The sequence below is a fragment of the Eptatretus burgeri genome, chromosome 10, assembly GCF_056783735.1.
Source record: "Eptatretus burgeri isolate ZD-2024b chromosome 10, Ebu_testis_v1, whole genome shotgun sequence".
NCBI classification, from domain to species: Eukaryota; Metazoa; Chordata; class Myxini; order Myxiniformes; family Myxinidae; genus Eptatretus; species Eptatretus burgeri.
Genome location: NC_140970.1, coordinates 40,863,775 through 40,886,028, shown reverse-complemented (window position 1 = coordinate 40,886,028; position 22,254 = coordinate 40,863,775). Strand labels below are relative to the sequence as shown.

Genomic DNA, 22,254 nt, shown 5'->3' with positions numbered 1-22,254 from the left:
GATAGGAGCATTCCTTGGCTGTGCTCCTGTTCCAGGTATGGATGGTACGATATTTATCAAACAATGAAACAATCGAAAATGGGTGGGAAATATCAGCGGTGCACAGTGTTGAAAACGTAAAGCTATAAGGAGATTGCGAAGAAACGAAAAGATCAAGTAAAGTACATTACTGGGTGTCTTTCTTGGAGGAAAAAAAAATAATAAAAAGAGCAAGAAAGAAGATTGAGAAGTGAAAATGAAAAAGGTTAAAATGAAGAGGAGGAGAATGTCGTTGAATCGAGTGAGAATGAACAGAAGAAAGAAGAGATGTAGCAGGTTATTTTAGTTCCAGTTTGGTTCCAGTCTTTATATCTAAATACTGGCACCAAACAGGAATCTAATCATCAAAAGGCAGAATGGCTAAGTTTGCCAAGTGACCTCAGTTACATTAACACATTATGAGTGATTTGTATGGAATGAATCCATATTTACCAAATATATTTGAGAATTTTTCTTTGCTCCATCTCCCACTACATTGTGGCGACGCATGCATGGTGGGTATGGAATGTCTCGCTGGTTCATCAACTTCAGGCAGTGGCATTAATCATCGAACCAATGGGGCAGGAGGGAAGTTGCCATGTTGACAACTGTTCTCTGCAGCAACATAGGGATGCCACTGAAGAACATTGCCCCCAGGCACCTCAAACCATCGTGCTGCCACTGGATACATCTATTTTAAAACAGAGCTATCGATTTAAATATAATATATCAGTTCTTCACAGATCTAAGGAGTCTGTTAGTCTCTACATCCTTCTTCCCCATTGATCCACCATTACTGGAACTTGTAACATACACTACATGGTGAAAAGAATGTGGACACCTGCTCATCCAACATCTCATTCCAAAATAATGGGCATTAATATAGAGTTGGTCCCACCCCCCCCCCTTTTTTGCTGCTATAATAGCCTCCACTCTTTTGGGAAGGCTTTCCACAAGATCTTGGAACATTGCTGCGGGAATTTGCTTCCATTCAGCCAAAAGAGCATTAGTGAAGTCGGGCACTGATGTTAGGTGATTAGGTTTGACTCGCAGTCGGTGTTCCAATTAATCCCAAACGTGTTCGTTGGGGTTGAGGTCAGGGCTCTGTGCAGGCCAATCAGGTTTTTCCACACCGATCTCGACAAACCATTTCTGCATGGACCTTGCTTTGTGCACAGGGGCATTGTCATGCTGAAACAGGAAAATGCCTTCCCCAAACTGTTGCCACACAGTTGGAAGCACAGATTATTGTATGTTGTATATTATATACTATTATTGTATATTATATAATATTATTGTATGCTGCAGCATTAAGATTTTCCTTCACTGGAACTAAGGGGTCTAGTCCGAACCATGAAAAACAACCGCAGACCATTATTCCTCCTCCACCAAACTTTACAGTTGGCACTATGCATTCGGGCAGGTAGCGTTCTTCTGGCATCTGCCAAACCCAGATTCGTCCATCGGACTGGACTGCCAGATGGTGAAGCGTGATTCATCACTCCAGCAAATGCGTTTCCACTGCTCCAGAGTCCAATGGCGGTGAGCTTTACACTACTCCAGCCGATGTTTGGCATTGTGCATGGTGATCTTCGGCCTATGTGCGGCTGCTCGGCCATGGAAACCCATTTCTTGAAGCTCTCGCCGGACAGTGTTTGTGCTGACGTTGTTTCCAGAGGAAGTTCGGAACTCAGTTGTGATTGTTGCAACTGACGACAGACGATTTTTCCGTACTATGCGCTTCAGCACTCGGCAGTCCAATTTTGTGAGCTTGTGTGGCCTACCACTTCGTTGCTGAGCTGTTGTTGCTCTTAGACGTTTCCACTTCACAATAACAGCACTTACAGTTGACCGGGGAAGCTCTAGCAGGGCAGAAATTTGATGAACTGACTTGTTGGAAAGGAGGCATCCTATGACGGTGCCATGTTGAAAGGCACTGAGCTCTTCAGTACGGCCCATTCTACTGCCAATGTTTGTCTATGGAGATTGCATGGCTGTGTGCTTGATTTTATACACCTGTCAGCAATGGGTGTGGCTGAAATTGCTGAATCCACTAATTGAAAGGGATGTACACATACCTTTGGTCATGTTGTGTAATTATATTGTTACCTCCACCACTGAAGATTGATGGGGGTTATATTTTTCACCCTGTCTGTTTGTGAGCACGATATCTCAAAAAATTTTGGACGGATTCGGACGAAACTTTGGGGATGAAACTTGTGTTCGACAAGGAAGAATTGATTCAATTTTGAAGATCTGGATATGAAAAGTTATTATTTTTTAGTGTTTCTTCACCATTGAGAGATAGTCAAAAATATAAATAGCACGATATTTCAAAAAGTTGTGGACAACTTGTGACAAAACTTGGTGGATGAGTTGGGTCGTTTACAAGAACAAGCTGATTCGATTTTGGTTCAGGTCTGGATCCAGATCCGACCCATCAGTGGAATACAAAATTTAAACTGTTCAGCCCAGAGGAAGTATGCGTTCTACTGAGTGCCATCCTAGTTATTTACATAGATCTGTAGTGGATTTAACTTGTGCTCATAAAATAGTTTTTTTTGTATGGAAGGTTGAGGCTCATGGAAGACCTAAATAGAATAATTACTTTAATTTCAATACAATATAATACATTTAGATGTGCGTCTGTACATGTGATTTGATCAAGCCCATACAATATCATCATTATAATCATCATCATCATCATACTCTCATGGAGTTTATGTATGTATGTACGTACCAGTGGGGTATGTTTACAGATTTAAAGTAATAACGAAGTCTGTTTCCACATTATCTCGGGTCACTTACCTGCAGTGAAGACAACAAGGATGCACTTGTATTCGGATATTTTATTTACAGACGCTTTCTGAAGGTTCTGTGTTAGGTTCTGTGTTTTTTCTTTCCTTCGATCGGCTTCGATATCTGTCGACACGTGAAATTTCATCTTTCTACGTCACCCGGAAGGTACCGAACATTAATATCAGTGAGTGAGTGAGTGAATCAGTGAGTGGTTCAAATGAGCTTTATATATTAGATGTATGTATGTGTTTAGCCCAAACTCCAGGTATGGCATTTTTTCATATATTAAAATGAGTACATGACTTTGTTTGGAAATTGAAGTGATAATTCATTTTTAAAGATGTACATAGACATGACAGAAGTAAACAGACACCATGATTTTTAAAGAATTTATTTATTGAACATTTGAAGTATATTTAATCCATTTCAATACATCCACTAGTATTTGGAAGACTTACCATTTGCATATTTCAAAACTTTTACTCTTTCAGACATAGAACTAACGAGTTCCAAAATGTTCTCTTGTGGGATTTCTGTCTAGGCTTCACACAAAGGGTTTAGTAATTCTGCCCGTGATGTTGGTTTTCTGGACTTTTTCTACATAGCTCGATCCAATATGGCCCAGAGGTGTTCAAATGGAATTCATGTCAGGAGACTGACTTGGCCATGGAAGTCGCTTGATCCCATTTCTCTCCTGCCATTCGTTGGTCTTTTTTGCGTTTGGCATAGAGCTCCATCTTCCATGAACAGTGTTGTTTTTGACCATCCGACCAGTGGAGAAGACAGAGAGACGTCCATCCTCAAGGATAGAAATGCATGTCGTCGAGTTGATGTTGCCAACACACTCCACAAGCTCTGACCGACCAGTGCTATAGATTGCTCCCCACACCATCACTGAAAAACCACCGTGTTTGACTATTGGCTGCAATCGGTTCAAAGAGAACTCTTGAGTGAGAAGTCTCCAGACCCATACGCGTCTGCTTTCAGAAAATTGAGTAAATTGGGACTCATCTGAAAAAGATACAGCTTGACAAAACTCCAAACTTCTTTCTCCTTTGAATGTTGGCTGGTCTAAGAAGAGGTTTTCCCCTAGCTGCTCTCCCATAGTTGCCCGATTGATGAAGGTACCGCATGGCAGTTCTTGAGCTAACTTGGAGCTCCTCTATAACGTCTGCTGCCTTGCAACATGGAGTTTTCTCAATGTACCGCTTGACAGCTCAAATACATCTTTCTGAGGGCCCAGATCGACCAGAACAGGAAGCTGTGGATTCCTCGCCTTCCTTGGTGAATTGCACAATCACCCGATTGACCGTAGAAAGCGGAATGCCAAGGTTCTGAGCTATCTGATGCTGGGTGACTCCACCTCACAAATGGCCAACAATTCGTCCTCCTTTGAAAATCAGAAAGTTTGTGTTCCACTGGGTTCGCGGGATAGTTAATTGTCGTGCAAGACCCAGGAACTTATTTCTCCAAATAAATAGTCGAATATTAGTACAAATCACTGAGTAAAACTGCATTATACAGATTAAATGAAGAAATTTATGGTGTCTACTTACTTCTGTCATGTCTCTGTTGTCCATGGGCCAGATACTGAAATCCTCTCCCGCAAGGGAATTTTTAAAATGATGATTTTGATTAATACAGATCCGAAGACTGAAATATGTTTGTTTGTCAGAGGGTGCTACTTTGTGGTACAGACGAATGTTCGTACTTGCAACCGAAAAACCACAAGTGTAAAATGAGCGATTTATAAAAATGCACCCATGTGATTTAACATCTATGTACAGTGTAAGGTATCAAAATGTACCTTTTGATTTATCCTTCATCATAAAAACATATAATTGTATATTTGTTATATTTGGATTTCAATATAGACAATAAATTCACTCAAAACGTACCAAATGTGGCTTTAATTGTGTTGGCATGTAACACAGTCTTTGAGAGTGCACTCAGATCAATTACATGCACCTTACATACACATTATAGCAACCAACATCAACATAACCATCGCATCAACGATTTTGGTTTCATCATGGAATTATTATTATTATTATTATTATTATTATTCTTTTGGATGCAGCACAAGGCTGCAGGGTAACATCACTGGCTGAGGGCACGGCTGTGCCGCTGATGCAGTGCTCTTAGGGAAGGAATTTGTAATTAGGCCAGGGTGCTTACCCGATGGTTCGCCTACTCTTCACAAAGGACCAGCACAAGAACAAGTCGCTTCGATTTGAGTTCAGTTCCAGGTCCAGATCCGGCCTATAAGTGGGATGCAAAACATAAAGTATCATAATCAGCCTGGTGGAGGTATGCCATTCTACCTGTGGAACTGAAGGGCACTCAGTGCCGAGAACGAGAAGAGAATGAGAAGTGTAACAAGAAGGGCACTCGGTGGAGCACACACCTCCACCACGTAATGCCTGATCCAGTAGAACATATCGGGCCAAATAAAATTTTGAAATATCACGCAATATATCGTTTTTGGCCCCATCTCTCAATGGTGAAGAATCACTTTAATATTAAATAATTTCATATCCGGATCCGGATTCGGATCTTCACCACAATCGAATCAATTCTTCCTTGTCCCACACCCAACGTGTCCACCAAGTTTCATCCGAATCCGTCCACAACTGTTTGAGATATCGTGCACACAAACAGACAGAGAGGGGGTGAAAACAACCTCCTTCACCTTCAGTGGTGGAGGAAACACTCAAGAACAAAAATAAAAGCTATTTGTAAAGGCTTATGAATGTACTGTATCGCAGACTTTTCAAAGTATAATTTGTACACATTTACCTCAGAAGTGTAGATTGATAGATGCAATGACATACTTGCTGCCAGAAGGGTTAGCTCGAAGCAAGTGCTTCTCAAGACTGCGTGGGTGAGTATTCTACGACGACCATCAGGTTACCTCTGGTATGACATCACCATCACAACGGTCATATTCCAGGATCACCTCGCCAAGTCGCTAACCATTCAAATCGGGACTCGGTAAGTCAGGATGCTGGCCACATGGCCATTTTTCCTAATAAGAGCCTGGAAGTTCACTCGTAGTACACGCTTCGTCATAATGAAGACTTACATGGAGGTAACAAGCTCAAGTCGATCCCATCTGAGTGAGACAAAAGCTGCTGCAGTCATGAAATTCTGCTTTGCTGTTCTGGACAGGGTGGTTGATGTCAGTGTTGGCGTCAGATTTGCAAGACTTGCCATACAGATAGCAAACTCATTTCTCAAGGTCATTATGTATGGCATCAGATCCTCCAGTGGCATTTCCTAGTTCTTGAAAATAAGTCAATAATTTGCTGTTTTTCTCAAGAATGGTGTATGGTCATATTTTTCCTTTCCTGGCAAAGATGCTGGTTGTAATGCAACCCACGAATGCATGCAAGCCAACCGGTATTTGACACATACCAGGACCTTGCATTTCATCGAGACTTTTGATGTCAAGTATGTGCCGTTTGTTCACAATACCAGTGTCAAAGTAAATATTTGGAGATATTTGATCACAATCGTTCAGTAGTAGTGCACAGGCATCGGTGTCAGGTGATCTCATGGTGATGTCGACGGAGGACTTTGATTGGGCTGCATGTAAACAGTGTTGCAAGATACTCGTATCTGCTTCTTCCTGTGAAGAGACGAGCTCCGGTACCTGATTCTGCAAATTCTTGTCTTTGTTTGTGATGTTCATAAGGAATAAGTTCCAATCTCTTGGAAGCTCGGTTGATGATCCTTTGACAAGGAAAGAGTCTGTTGTACCCCATCACCTATGTTCTGCCGATTTGATATAATTTTTCTCTTTAGGTATCTGTCACAAAGTCCACTGTTTTTGCCTTTGGTACCGCAGTGAGCTGAATACCGTTTCAGCCAATTGCCCAAAGTTCTGTGGTCGACTGGTCATTGAGTGAAGGAGTACATTTCCATCAATGATGTGTACTTTGTCATCACCTCTTTCACTCCTAGTTACTGCTCTTACATCCTCTAATTTGTGTAAGAATGTTGACTTCTCCGTTTTGACTAGGACACCATCTACAGTTGCCAAGGTCCAAGTTAGTGGGTATGATAGCGCTCTTTGCAAGTTCATGGTGTGCTGCTCTTAGAGCATCAACAATTTCCCCCCCAACACATTTCTCTGTGCGGTGATTTGAACTACTTTGTTCTGTGTAGATGTGAGTTTTTTTTCTTCACCTGTATGGTATTGAGTGTTTTCAATTTCTACTTTTTCAAGGGTGAGTGGAAACTGAGAGATTTATCAATAAGCCATGCTTGCAAAATTCTTGGAAGGCAATAACACTGCCCAGCTCATCCATGTTGAAAAGATCCTTCTCGACATCTGCTGGTGCTTTTGTCCCTGATGAGAGGCAAAACAATGCATCATGGATATCTATCTCGAAGGGATTTACGACGTCCTTAAATGTGGTGATGAACTTCCTCATATCTTGCTCACTGGGTTGTAATTATGCACGTCTGACTTCCTTGTGGAGGGACTCATCTGAATCTATCATGCCCGCCATATCCAGTGTGGCAGTTACATAACATGCTCTGGCATACCTGTAACACACCAGTGGTAGTATGTTGGGTAGTTCCTGCAAAGGCAACTATCCCATCATGACATTTGGCATGACGATTTATAGTCTGGTTAATTGTCAGTTCAACCGGATTTCTTGATGCGGGAACATCACATCAAAAGACACTTATTGCACCTTTCCAAAGAAGATCATCAGCTCCAAGGTGTGTATTTTCCAAATTCAGTAGCGACACAACGTAGACCGACAGGTACCTTGCAGAGTTGTGTTGATCCATGCTGAAGAATTGTGGACATAGCTTTACACGAGACATGCAGCTCCAAATTGTTTTCTTTGGTAGCACGTAGAAAGGTCAGCACTAGTCAAATTCTGTCCATGTATTGCGTCCAAAGCTGTGCTGTCTTCCCCAACTTTCCATGTCTGATAGATTCTTTGAATTTGAGATACTCTTCACAAAGTTGGTGACAAGAGGTTGCATTTGTTAGTGCTTCTTGATATTTGGTAGATGCCGATGAAGATGATGACCTGGATTTATTCTTGTCTGCCAGCTTCACAGATCTGATCTTCAGCATTGATGATGACAGCAGTGAAGAAGATGGAGTACACCAATAATTTTATCTGTGGAAATTTTATGTATACCAAAACAATATGTATTCTGTTCTGATGGTTATTTTGGTTGTGAATTATTTTAATTATTTAACTTTCCTTATATAGTGATCCCAACAGAACATATATTGAACACTTGTATGACCTGAGTAAGGCATTCTATAGAGCGGGCTGACAGGATGGCCTAAAAGTACGCATACTCACTCTTGCTATCTAGCATGAGTTTGAATCCCAACCCAGCTATAAGCTGTCATCCCGGTGTTTCACAGGCAGAGTGATTCATTAATGTGTGTGCTGTCCTCTGGATGGGCGGATGGACATTAAACCGGTGTCCCATTTGACAACATTCGTTGGTGGACGTTAAAGATCCCATTTGCTGACATCAGTCAACAAGGATGCGCAACCCACCTCACAAACCAGCTCGTACCAAACATCTGTACATGTATATATATATATATATATATATATATATATATATATATATATATATATATATATATATATATATATATATATATATATATATATATATATATGTGCAGGGTGGCCTGAAAGTCACTTTACTCCTTCCCAGTGAACTGAAGTATTGTTCTTGAACTCTTTTAATGTACAGGTTTTATTTTACAGTACTTACAATAATTAATTTGTCATTGTATCTGTATGTGCTCCATCATTCTTCTGAGTCAGTGTTTCTGCATACCATAGAGGGCGAGGGGGGCGAGGGCAGAGGGGAAGGGACGGAGGGAAGTGGGAGAAATTTATCAGAGGTAAAGTAACTTTTGGGCTACATTGTATATATATATATATATATATATATATATATATATATATATATATATATATATATATATATATATATATATCCACAGAGATCTTTAAATATTGATCTCAGCAGCACAGAGATTCAACACTTGGAGGAACGTCGTGAGGCATTCCATGGAGGAACCAAAACCATTGATGTGGTGGTTATTTTGATGTTGGTTTCTAATGTGTAAGCCGTAAGGTGTTTGTTGCATGTTAATGATCCGAGTGCACGATGCTGATTGCTCACTCTCAAATAATATGTTACATGTCAACATAATGAGCTACATTTGGTCTATATTGAGTGAATTTATCGTCTATATTGAAACCCAAACGTACAATGATATGTTTTTACGATGAAGGATAAATGAAAAGATACATTTTGATTCCTGACACTCCACACACAAAGATGTGTAACATTCTCGTGGGTGCGTTTGGTTTTATCAATAGGATCGATGTAAATATCGACTCGTGTCATGTGCACACTTGCGTCAATGGTCGTTCTGTGTTCCTCACAGAAAATTCTCCTCGCGGACAGTGTGAGGCCAGAGGTGTCGGTCGCCTCCTCATCATCAGTGGTGGTGGTGGCCTGGTGGGACAGACGAAATGGAATCCACGCGAGACACGTCGATTGTCGTGAGGTATGAATCAAGAGGGACGCCGAACTCGAACGTGACGAGGAACCTTCATCACCTCTCAATCGATCAATGAATGCCCTCACCCGGTTTCTGTCACGCCACGCCACGCCACGCCACGCCACGCCACGCCACGCCACGCCACGCCACGTCACGTCACCACGTTACCACGTCACGTCACGTCACGTCACGTCACGTCACGTCACGTCACGTCACGTCACGTCACGTCACGTCACGTCACGCAGTGTATCGGGAATCAATTGCATTACAATGAGGCGAAGACGCCACAATGTAAAATAGGAAACACCATGGATTTTATTTTATTATGCAACAAAGGGAGTCTTCAACTCGGCCACATTGTGCAAGGATCGGTCTGTGAATCATTTTTCTTTCAGAAATCTGTTTCACGTCCCCCCTCCCCCCTCACTGCGAACTGGTTCATTTTCTTTTCCCCTTGTGTTTTCTCTTTGCCACGCCCCTTTTCTCCCACCCTTTCCTGTCCCACCCGCTCCGACCACGTGATTCATCCTCTCAGCAGTTCCACCCTGAGGTTCGTGGCAGCTGGCCGTGCTCCAGGGTTCGGGATTTGACTTCATCCGAATTGAAGGTAAGCACCGAAGGTATCCTCGTCGGGACACCTGCATCTGTCCACCAGCGCGACGTGAACTTCCAATCCAGGGCCCTTTATCACCTCATGATCATTTAATCGTCGAGTGCGTTGTGTGTTACCATTGCAGGGACCAGCGCGAACTGTCGAATCTATTATCGTTTGTTAATCAGGGCGGTCGTTTTGATCTGAAACCAGGGCCGGATTTACTTGCTTGTGGCCCTAGGCCAAACCTTATCAGTGCCCCCTCCCCCCCCCCAAAAAAAATTATCGTAATATTGTAATGTAAAAAAAATTACAACATAATGTAACACATCAATAATTTTTAATCAAAGTAGTTCCATATCAAGTACATCAAAGTAAATCAAGTTCCATATCATGTACATCTTACACATAGGAATAATGGAAAAATACAATGAAACTGAAGCATAATAAATTTTGCAAGCACAACGATGTGAAGTTCAAAATGACATTTTCCTGCTTTTTTCTATGGCAAATTTGTCAATGATACTGTTTGTGTCAAGGGATTAATCTGTAAACATAAAGTAATAATAAATTGGTTCAAGTCTAGTATAAGAGATTCCAATATCACAAAACAAGAACAAAAACACAAGTAATGTCGCAATGAAGTCCACTAAATACACCACGTGATGTATATCATCTACAGATCGATGGTGGGAAACGGGCATTTAAAAATGTACTGGTATATTTTACATTTTACTATAGGGCCTACGAGCCTACTCCTTGGCCGATCAGAGAACCCACAAGTCCCCGGTGGGCCCCCAGTTACTGGTGGGCCCGGGGCCAATGGCCTATGTTGCCTATTGGAAAATCGGCCGTGTCTGAAACCCTGGGGGTTGGTTGTGTGCGGTCACTTCGGGAAACCCCCCCGAACGAGGAAACTCGCCGTGGTAACGATTCTGTCCCCGAGCTGCTGTTCAAGGACGTTTGTGTTGAGAGTGTGAGTGTGCCGGTGTTTGTGTTTGTGCGTGTGCCGGTGTTTGTGTTTGTGTTTGTGCCGGTGTTTGTGCGTGTGCCGGTGTTTGTGCGTGTGCCGGGGTTTGTGTTTGTGCTTGTGCCGGTGTTTGTGCGTGTGCCGGGGTTTGTGTTTGTGCTTGTGCCGGTGTTTGTGCGTGTGCCGGGGTTTGTGTTTGTGCTTGTGCCGGTGTTTGTGCGTGTGCCGGGGTTTGTTTTTGTGTGTGTTGGTGTTTGTGTGCGCGCCGGTGTTTGTGTGCGTGCCGGTGTTTGTTTTTGTGCACGCCGGTGTTTGTGTGCGCGCCGGTGTTTTTGCTTGTGCCGGTGTTTGTGCGTGTGCCGGGGTTTGTTTTTGTGTGTGTTGGTGTTTGTGTGCGTGCCGGTGATTGTGTGCGTGCCGGTGTTTGTGTTTGTGCCGGTGTTTGTGCTTGTGCCGGTGTTTGTGCGTGTGCCGGGGTTTGTTTTTGTGTGCGTGCCGGTGTTTGTGTGCGTGCCAGTGTTTGTGTTTGTGCACGCACCGGTGTTTGTTTTTGTGTGTGTTGGTGTTTGTGTGCGTGCCGGTGTTTGTGTGCGTGCCGGTGTTTGTGTGCGTGCCGGTGTTTGTGTGCGTGCCGGTGTTTGTGTTTGTGCTTGTGCCGGTGTTTGTGCGTGTGCCGGTGTTTGTGTTTGTGTTTGTGCCGGTGTTTGTGCGTGTGCCGGGGTTTGTGTTTGTGCACGCACCGGTGTTTGTTTTGTGTGTGTTGGTGTTTGTGTGCGTGCCGGTGTTTGTGCGTGTGCCGGTGTTTGTGTTTGTGTTTGTGCCGGTGTTTGTGCGTGTGCCGGGGTTTGTGTTTGTGTTTGTGCCGGTGTTTGTGCGTGTGCCGGGGTTTGTGTTTGTGCTTGTGCCGGTGTTTGTGCGTGTGCCGGGGTTTGTTTTTGTGTGTGTTGGTGTTTGTATGCGCGCCGGTGTTTGTGTGCGCGCCGGTGTTTGTGTGCATGCCGGTGTTTGTGTGCGTGCCGGTGTTTGTTTTTGTGCACGCCGGTGTTTGTTTTTGTGCACGCCGGTGTTTTTGCTTGTGCCGGTGTTTGTGCGTGTGCCGGGGTTTGTTTTTGTGTGCGTGCCGGTGTTTGTGTGCGTGCCGGTGTTTGTGTTTGTGCCGGTGTTTGTGCTTGTGCCGGTGTTTGTGCGTGTGCCGGGGTTTGTTTTTGTGTGCGTGCCGGTGTTTGTGTGCGTGCCGGTGTTTGTGTTTGTGCACGCACCGGTGTTTGTTTTTGTGTGTGTTGGTGTTTGTGTGCGTGCCGGTGTTTGTGTGCGTGCCGGTGTTTGTGTTTGTGCACGCACCGGTGTTTGTTTTTGTGCGTGTGCCGGTGTTTGTGTTTGTGTGCTTGTTTGTGTGCCTACCGGTGTCATTTTCACCATTTATCACGTACTGTACGGTAACGACAGTTTTGTTCAGTTGTAGTACAGGGTTGTCAGTTGTGACCTCGAGTTCCACGTCTATCTAACTTGTGTTTTGGTGTGTTTTCCACAGGTCACCAGAACCGGGAGGCAACACAACAAGCAGAAACCATGTCTGTAAGTTTGCTCAGTGATGTCTTATTGAATTCATTCACAGTGATTTGAGCAAATGCACCAGGTTCACCCTGGCAGCAACAACTGTAGAGTAGTGTCATCGTTGTAATTTAATTCAGGGGTCCGTCGATTTAATACATATGCATGGGGCTCGAGCCATTTCTTTCTTCCTTTCTGGTGTTCTGCCCGAATGCAGGTTCAGTGTTGCCAAAGCAGCCCCATGGAAAGGATTACACTTAGTGGGTTGCCTTTGCCTTCCCAGCAGTAGGATGGGAATTTTGAATTTAGTTGGTGTGCTGGCGATGACTCGTTTGCTCTTCCCGAAGAACACCGTGGGATCTTTCACGTCCACCAACTAATGCCAGTGAACCAGACGCCTGATTTAACGTCCGGCCGAGATAACTTGCATGCATTGAAGTCTCAGCCTGCCTGCAAAACACCAGGGTAACAGTTTAAAGCTGGTCCGAGATTTGAACCCACACTAATTGACTGAGAGGCGAGTGTGCTATCTGCTGGAGGTATTATGGAAATTACAATTGACAATATGATGGAGAAAGTCTGGAGATGGGAGAGAAATGCAGAAGATCAGAGTGAGGAAGACGAGGGATGTAACTAAAACAACGATGTAGCCTGGTGTTGGCTCAGTGGTTAGGGTGGCGGCTTGGGATCCTAGGGTCCTGAGTTCAAGCCCCATCGGCCGCTGAATTAATACACCAGGGGGTTGACTCAGCCTGTCATCCTTCCGAGGTTGGTGAAATGAGTACCAGTTCCAGTGTGTGTTCTGGTAGAGGGTCACTGCATCAGCGATACAGTCGCGCTTCAAGAAATGATAGCTACCCCGGCAGCTAAGCTGCCATTCGACCACCAAAACAATGATGGCATGAGTTGAGGTTTGGAGGTGGTCAAAAATTCCCACCATAATCTGTATGTGCGTATGTAATACATTCATTGCCCCCAAACTTTTGAACATCTCGGGTTCCTTTTTCTTTCCATTGGTTGTTCACAGTACAACAAAAGTAGTGCATTTGATGAAACAGATACCTGGTTGGGTGTCACTGCATTTAACATGTCACCCCCCCCCCCAACCCTTTATGTGATGTTTTATACTGCCGTGAACCCCACCACACCAACCCAACCCTATTACTTGCAAGTGACTGTTTCTCCTCCCTTCCTGTGTTTTTCACTTCTCCGATTCGTTCACTCGCTTCCTTTTATGTGTACAACTGTGGCCCCACTGTCAATTTGTTACCTTTTGTTTTTTGAATCCTCTGTCACCTCGCTCTTCCATGAGCCGCAACGTTGTACAAGAGAATACCATTAAAGCCGGGTGCTGTTGTGGATGTGTACCGCAGAGGGGTGGTTCCGTGAGAGAGTTTCCGAACTTTAATCCCCAAGATGATGCTGAGAAGCTCCACAAGGCAATGAAAGGCTTTGGTAAGAGCAAGTTGTTTTACGGTGCTGTCCGCACAAAAACCATGACTGTAATGCTGCGTGTTGAACACATTGGTACTGATGTATATTGTGTTTCTTCTCTTAGTGGATTGTATGGGTTAATTGGTAGCATATTTCTTGCAATAATTAGGATATACTTACCAATTTGTTGAAGATCCAGATCCGGATACGAGAAATAAAAAAAATTTAAAGTGTGTTTTCTCAATTGAAAGATCGGGTCAAAGACTATATTCATATGATATTTCAAAAAGTTGTGGACAGATGACGACAAAGCTTGTAGGATGAATTGGTGAGGTGACAAGAACAAGCCGATTAAATTTTGGTTCAGGTCTGGATACAGATCAGGCCTATCAGTGGGATACAAAATGTGAACTGTTCGGCCTGGTGGAGGTACGTGCTCTACCTAGTGCCGTTCTAGTTGTGTAATATCCTTCAGTTGGAAATCCTGTTAAATCTCGGATTGAAGAATTGAGTTGTACAACTCGTAATGTGGCTGTGGTTAATTTTCCATTCAAAATGTGTCTACTTTTGTATCTGTTCCCATCACTGTAAATCCCCATGAAAAGGTGCACTCGTTTCCCAAGGAAATGAGGGTAAAGGTTGGGGGTGCTCTTGTGGGTGTGTCCCTAATGCAAAGGTAGAGGATTTGGGATGCACTTAATGTGTGTACGTCCTTTAAAGATGAGCATATGTGTACATATTAGTCAATACTAATATTAACTTCGTGTCGTGTCTCACATATCCGATTTACACTTTTTTTTAAAAACATTGCTCCCCCCCCCACCCCCACCTGCCTTTTTAAAGTTTTATTACCCTCGCCAAAGGACGGGGTATTACATTTGGGTCCGTTTGTCGATCTGTCTGTTGGGTCGCCGAAATAGGTGACCCTTATTGTCAGTAATTCTGTCTGTTTGTTTAGATGTTTGTTTGTTTGTCATCAGCATAATTGGTAGTAAACGTGGGCGGATTTTGACCAAACTCGGGTGGTAGGTATATCTTATGACCTAGTGCTTTGGAAATTGTGATGGTTGCTAGGGATGCTTTGGTTCCCTAGCAACAACCAAAAAACCTTCAAAATCGGTACCGTTCATGCGAAATCAATTCCGAAAGCCATTATCCCACGTAGGGTTATGAAATTTGGCACGAATGATCTACAGGTGATGCTCTATCAAATATATTCCAGTTTTTGTGATATATGGAATACTTTACCCACAGCGCCCCCTACAATTAGGGTATGCGTGAAAATTGGCCAAAATTGAAGGCCCCCTAGCGACCAGGTGAGTGCATCGATACGAATGAAACTTTGCAGGTTCATGGTACTCAATGAGTACTACAACTTTGCCTCAGGACATATTGACCGATTTCGCTTCGGTTAGTGGTCAAAGGTCAATTTGTGCAAAAATCGATAATATGCGAGAGTTGGAGGTGCCTTCCTGCCAAATGCTACTCCTCCTAGGGTTATGGTCGGATGGTCATGAAAATTCACATTAATCATCTGGAATACATTGTGCACAAACGATCGAGCCGGATTTTCGATTTAGATCTTTGTTCACCCACAGCACCCCCTCGAACTTTGGGGATTTCGAATTTCAAACCGCATTTTCGGTACTTTTCATTCAAATGGATACCGAGTAGTTTTCTGGAGATGGAACTGGATGAGATTTGATATGCATAATCTTAAGGTGATTCCCTATCCGCGAGATGACATCCATTTTGCTCTATATCGTATAGTTTCCATGCTCGGCAACGCATCGCCGCCTACCAGCTTGTCTTTGTTTGTCCGCACAGAACTTTTGTGATTTTCTCCACAACCGCTTGTCTAAGACGAAATTTTCACCATTGGTGCGACTACTCATGTGAAATGTTTTACTGATAATTGTGACGTCATAGGCCACGTGGTGTGGCAGCCATGTTGGAAAAACGGAAAACCTTTGGACCTCTGTATCTCTGAAACCGCACCAAGGAAAAAATTGAAACTTGGCACATAGCAGGTACTCCTCATGGGGAATAAGTGTGATGTTTTTCATGACGTCATAGGTACCTTCGTTATGACGTCATAATTGCAGATGTAGAACGCCACATCCGATCAGTCTGAAAATTTGAGGGTCATCTAGGGATAAAATGGTCCACAGAAAAAAAAAAATTACGTCATCGGTCACATGATTCAACAACCATTTTTTTTTTTTTTTTTTTTTTAACCTTCAAATATCTTCTTTGAAATTGCTGAACAGATCTTGACAAAACTTTACCTGTATGACCACCTATCCACGAGGAACAAAAGTTCACACAAATGATGTCATGGGTCACATGGTTTGGCAGCCATATTGGATTTACCCTAAAACCTATAAAAAAAATACACCACTCAAAAGAAGTCCTGGTGAGGGTCTGCAATCTCTGATTGCTCTTTTTCTTGTTTTCATTGTATTATAGCCCACCTTTCAGTGTTACTTTGGTAACAAAGTACACCGGCCACATGTGCCGTGAATATTTGAGAGGCAGAGACTTGAGGAATTTTTATTTTTATTTTAATTTTATTTTTTTGTCAATGCAAGTGCACAAATTAGTGCTTCTTCTACCATCAATAAATCAAAATGAAATGTAGGTTTTAGGCACTTTTTAGAAATGGGAAATTGCTGGCTCTCATCATGCCAACACCATGTTATTACACAGTAGCCCCCAAGCTATCTGCCTGCAAAGTATGCAGAAAAGTTTGACATCAGAGTAGCCTGGAGAAAGATTGATATTGGTGACATCTTCCTCTCTCACCCTTTTCTTTCCTTTGTTGTGTTTCATTCACATTTCTCTTCTCACATCTCACGAATGAAACATACCATTTCATGACTCGTGCAGTGTTGGGCCTATGGAGTTGATGGTTGGATACATCTGACTGGCACTGTAAGGTTTCCTAAACCCCTCTGTTTCAACAGAGTAAAAATATGGAAATAAAGCATTAATTAATGGTTCAATAAATTATTACGAACAATTTTTCGCTTCCTCTTTACTTTTCTTTTCTTTTTTTTTTTTCTGGTCGATATTTCCTGATATATTAGGCATGTGAACGAAAGTTTATGCATTCTAAGTACAGTATATTAGTTATGTCGAGGTCTATACTTTTATTTTGGGTGGGGGGAAGTTGAAGTGACAAAACCACGTGCCTTATGCACAGGTGCACCTTAAACATGGGGATTTATGGTAATTGGCATGCCTCCTTTGAGCAAGGAGGTGTACCATCTGACTTGCAGCATTTATCTGTGGATGTTATCAACTAAAGGTTGATAAAGAGTATGTTTACCATCATGGGAAACGACGTGCCATTGACCTTTTCAGTGTTAGCTGTCACTGAGACAAATGACCTGATAGAAGACAAAGAAAAGGTTCACGGATGCTCTGATGAAGGGCTAATGTTCAAAGTGACAGCCATTTGTACCTCGTTTCCCACAGCAGCCAAGCATATTCTTATTGACCTTTCAGCTTGGTCATTTGTCTATCTATGTCATGTTTATTGGTGCTGTTAATAAATTATCCCAACAAGTGGGACGATTTTAATGTGACTCTGTAGGTGGGTTTTGCCTTCACCTGTGTGGGTCAAAGGTTAAGGTCACAATGTCACGTCAAAATTTTGTAAATAAATTAAATGGCAAAACATTTTGTAAATACATAAATGCCAAAAAAAAAGGCAAAGAATGAATTTGGTTAACTTCTAAACCAGTGGGTGATTTATAACTAACCTCAACAGAATCACTGAGAGTCTACCTGGAAAGAAATATAGTTTCTTGTGGATGAAAGTTAAGCGTCATGATCACAGCACCAGTCAATGTTTGGCTGTACATAACTTTACAAGGCCATAACTATAAAGCCATGAAATGAATTTGAACAAAATTTTATGTCTGATGTATTGGGCGTAGATGTCGCTGTATAATTATTCTCAATCGAGTCAAATATAGCATCTTGGATTAATATGTACCATATGACTTGTGATGAAATTCCCATCTTATATGTATGTGCACTGAGAACTGTCATCGCACTCCAGTCTCAGTTTGTACACATATCTGTACTCTGTAATGTGTCTATTTACCGACGTATATTGCAGCAAAATCATGGTGTTGTTGTACTGAGATGACATGTTGGCATGAAAAATAATCCACAGCAACTGGCAAACTGAGCATAGCTGCTGTCAGCACACATGTCAGCCTGGAAAGGATGAACCCAAAAAGCAAGTCTTGCTTTGAAAAATAATCTCTGAGGCACATCTTATTGTGATAGAAATGACCGTTTCAAATATTTTTACGTCTGCCACCGAAGGTGGAGGTTATGTTTTCACCCCTTTCTGTCTGTTTGTGTACAGGATATCTCAAAGAGTTGTGGACGGATTCATATGAAATTTTGTGGACAGGTTGGGTGTGTGACAGGGAAGAACTTAGATTTTGTTGAAGATCCGGATCCGACTACTAGAATTTTTTAAATGATTCTTCACCATTGATAGAAAGGGCCAAAAATGATATATAGCACGATATCTCAAAAAGTTGTGGACGGATTCAGACAAAACTTGGTGGACATGTTGTGTGTGTAAGTACGATAAATTGATTCGATTTTGGTGAATATCCAGATCTAAGAATTTTTTTTTTTAATCGATTTTTCGCCATTGAGAAGTCGGGCCAAAAACGATATAGTACAGTAGAGCATGATATTTCAAAAATGTATTTGTTCTGATATGTTCTTGTGGATCAGGCATTGCGTGGTGGATGTATGTGCTCTACTGAGTGCCCTTTGAGTTACAGTTGCTTTTATTTGTCTTGCACTTTATTTTTTTTTGTATAATATTTTCAGATTTGATTTTAAAATGACAAGCGCTTGTACAGTGCGGTTTCTTTGAGAAAGGTTTAGGACAACTAAAAATGTCCTTTTAAAAAAAATTTGTATCCAAATAAGGGATAAACATTTAGAAGGGCAAAAAGCATTGCAACTTCATTTTGTTTATGCAATTTAAAGAATACATCTTGTACTTGCCTCACCTTTTTTACATTACAAGGAACTCAGATGCTGCAAGAGGTGATTTGGTCAATAATTATTGTGCTTTATCAGAACTATATTAATTAATTATAGTGGGAAAAGAAGAGGGTGAGGGTGAGGGTGAGGGTGAGGGTGAAAGTATTGATTTGACTATATAATATGGAGGAAGTTTCCAACAAAATGGTGTCGAGGCTCTCTAGCTTTTGAGCTGTCTTGTCTGCGTTCGATTCCCAATTCTGCTATGAATTGTTGGATTGGTGCTTCACGGGCAGGGTGTAACATTACTCAGCATAGAATTAAAGCCGGGACTCATTTGCTAGCATTAGTTGGTGGAGGTAAAATATCCCACAGTGTCACCTTTCATGAAGAGTATGTGAGTTATCACTGGTACCCTGACCAAATTACAAATTGCTGCCCTGACTGTTGGTTGGCGAGACGACTGAAAACCACCCGGCATGACTCCTACCATGAGCAAGTTTCAGTTGCACCAACATTCTGCATAGAGTGCGATTTAAATCACCACTGCACCACTAAGTCTGACAAGATAATGGCTCTGCTCTGGGGGGGGGGGGGGAGAAAACGTATCCTTTTTAGAGATTCACAGAGAATTTGAAATTCGTAGCATATTAAATGCCATCATGCTGCCATTGTTTTGCTGAGTACATTAAATTGTAACCCTCGATCTAATTATACTTACTTGGGAAACCCAGACTGGCTCAATGTCTGCACAGTTTGCTGTTGAATATCCTCGTTTCAAGTTTCCCACCATCCGCACAGCTTGACAGCCGATACCTTTTGGCTTTCCCTAAGGGGAGTCAAAATGTTTTCCCCTGACCATGAGTGAAATTCAGCAAGAGATCGTCTCTTGAAATGTGGTTTTCTGTCAGTGTCATATATTGTTCTCTGCAGCGGGTGAGTTTCCTGAATGCCGGTGGAATATGTCGTGTTTTGGATCGGAAAGATTTTGGGAGATACACCTCTTGACCTTTACGCTTGCGGTTTTATGATTGACGAGCAAATGTTCCTGTACGTCATTCGGAAGATGGGCATTAAGTAGGCGATAGCAATACGAATAGATATACTTCACTATAAGGTTTAGGTATTCTTTAAACTATACTTCTCTATAAGGTGTAGGTATACTTTAAACTATACTTCACTGTACAGCTATTCTCAAAAAAGGTCCGCTAAATAGGGTGCCTCACCTATTTTTCATTACTTTGAAATCTCGTCCTTTCTTCGGCTTTAATTCTTGCTGGAATTGCAAGGCTTTTATCTCTCAATGCTCCGTTGACATCTTTCACCCATTAAACTTCATTGTTTTAAGCTCTTTCTTCCTCGTAAGCCATTATAACCCGAGACTTCCAGTGAGAGTTTGAACCTTTTTCATGAACACCCCCCTCCCCTCTTTGGGATTGTGACACTGACCCCCTCCCCACCTCCTCTTCCCTTCCCCAGGGGTCAATGCGCACATGCACACTTGCAAAGTTTGGTCGCAATTGACAGGTTTTTTTTGTTCGTCTTTTAAATATTTTTTTTGCGTTCGCATTCAAACACACAGGCCATTTGTGCTTTATGGCATGGATAATTATTTTGTTATTACACTTTTACAAGTCAAAAAGTGGTTGAAAGTTTTTAAAATAGAGGCATAATGTGAATTATTACTTTTTTGTTGGGTGTACTTTTTTGTTTTTTTTTCAAAAACTGTACTTCCTTCTCTCAAATCTGAGAGAAATGGAGGTTTTATGCTGCTCATAATTAATGTTTTGATGTATTCAATACGAATGTCTTCATAAAGATGAAAGTGTCCAATAAATCCATTAAGAGCAGAATCCCACTATTTTGTGAATACATCATCTGTTTGCTGCTACTTTAATTGTTGTGACTACTTTCATGGCCCCAATTATTCCCACCTTCTTGTGGGGTCTGCAAGATGTAGCTTGCTTGTTTGCATTGCTTTATTGTTAAAAGCCCCTCGTTTCATGACTGCTTTTAGAGTAATGTTTTGATTTTTCCCGTTGCAGCATTTGAGATGTCTCTGTATGTGCACGGCAGGTACGGATGAACAAGCGATCATTGATGTTCTTGCAAAGAGAAGCAATTCCCAGCGCCAGAAACTCTTGGTGCAGTACAAGACTTGCTATGGCAAGGTGGGTCAGATGCAGCTTCCTCACTGTCGAGGAATCATTCGGAGCAGTTTCTTCTGCTTTCTTCTTCTGCTTAGAATAGGTTGTACTTAAGCCTGGTGTTGGCTTGATGGTTAAGGTGGCTAGCTTAAAATCATAGGATCTTGAGTTTGAGCCTCTGCGTGCCGTTGAAATAATACCAGGTGGGTTGACTTGGCCTGTTGTCCTTCCGAGGTTGGCAAAATGAGTACCAGCTTACTGGTAACAGGAGCACTGCATCAGCGGCACAGCCGCACCATCAGAAATTCTGCAACCAGCAGCCACAGGGTGCATATGAAACAACAAAATGGTTGTACTTGAGTAACTTATTCAGAGAGCCTGCACAAGAAACATCTCATTCATTGAAAATGTTCTGCACATGAACCTTTATACAGCTTTCATAAATGAGTTTGTTTGGTTTTGCAATCTCTTGCCAAATGCTATAGTTTTTCTTTAACAAAAAAATTTCACTGGGTTCTGGAATGTGCCATTATGACTTGTATACTTTTTCTGATCTTGAAATAACAATTTCTTTGTCTGTTGGCAGGACCTCATTGAAGACCTGAAATCGGAGATATCCGGAAAATTTGAGGATGTGGTTCTTGGCCTCTTGAAGAAGCCAGATGTGTATGATGCACAACAACTTCGAGAAGCCATTAAAGTAAGTTTGCTTGAGTGGGTTTGTTTTTTTTAATATTCTAGTGCTGTCCTTGTGCATGTAATGTGGATGTTTATTTTTGTGTTTTCAAAAGTAATTTACACAGACCAAAAAAAGTGTAGGAATAACAGAAAACAAGCAAAGTTTCATTCTTGTTGTGGTTTATTCCAATGTCACTTGTCACTTAAAACATTTGAATTAAAAGTCCTTGAAAACAACTTTTTATTTATTTATTTTTGTCCTGGAAAACTGGAAATTTAGTCTTCCAAGGCTGTACGAGCCATGATATAAATAAACCAATGCTCTAAGACGGGCATTTTGAAAGACTAGTACGTGCAAAAAATAAAAAAAATAAAAAACCTTTCAAACCGCGATCCAGAAACAACAACCACACAGGCCGTTCCTTCGCTCTCAGGTGCCCATACGTGCAACCCCCCCCCCAAAAAAACT

At 42.0% G+C, this 22,254-nt stretch overlaps 1 protein-coding gene and 1 long non-coding RNA gene across 4 annotated transcripts in view; one reads left to right on the top strand and one right to left on the bottom strand.

Annotated features, from left to right (window-relative positions):
• LOC147018388 (uncharacterized) overlaps positions 1–9,503 on the bottom strand; it is an 89,126-nt gene extending 79,623 nt beyond the window's left edge. The window contains exon 1 of the long non-coding RNA XR_015062360.1: positions 9,270–9,503. This is a non-coding gene — a long non-coding RNA (uncharacterized LOC147018388). The remainder of the gene's footprint in view (positions 1–9,269) is intronic.
• Positions 9,504–9,849: 346 nt separating this feature from the next.
• LOC147018387 (annexin A4-like) overlaps positions 9,850–22,254 on the top strand; it is a 40,840-nt gene continuing 28,435 nt past the window's right edge. Inside the window, exons 1-5 of one of the 3 annotated variants that reach the window (XM_085897980.1) lie at positions 9,850–9,995; positions 12,482–12,525; positions 13,875–13,956; positions 21,037–21,131; positions 21,694–21,807. In XM_085897980.1, the coding sequence (XP_085754106.1) occupies positions 12,520–12,525; positions 13,875–13,956; positions 21,037–21,131; positions 21,694–21,807 (297 nt within the window). In that variant the 5' untranslated portion in view covers positions 9,850–9,995; positions 12,482–12,519. Of the gene's footprint in view, positions 9,996–10,887; positions 10,907–12,481; positions 12,526–13,874; positions 13,957–21,036; positions 21,132–21,693; positions 21,808–22,254 lie in introns of those variants that run through there. The other 2 variants (XM_085897977.1, XM_085897978.1) reach the window with 2 other exon arrangements.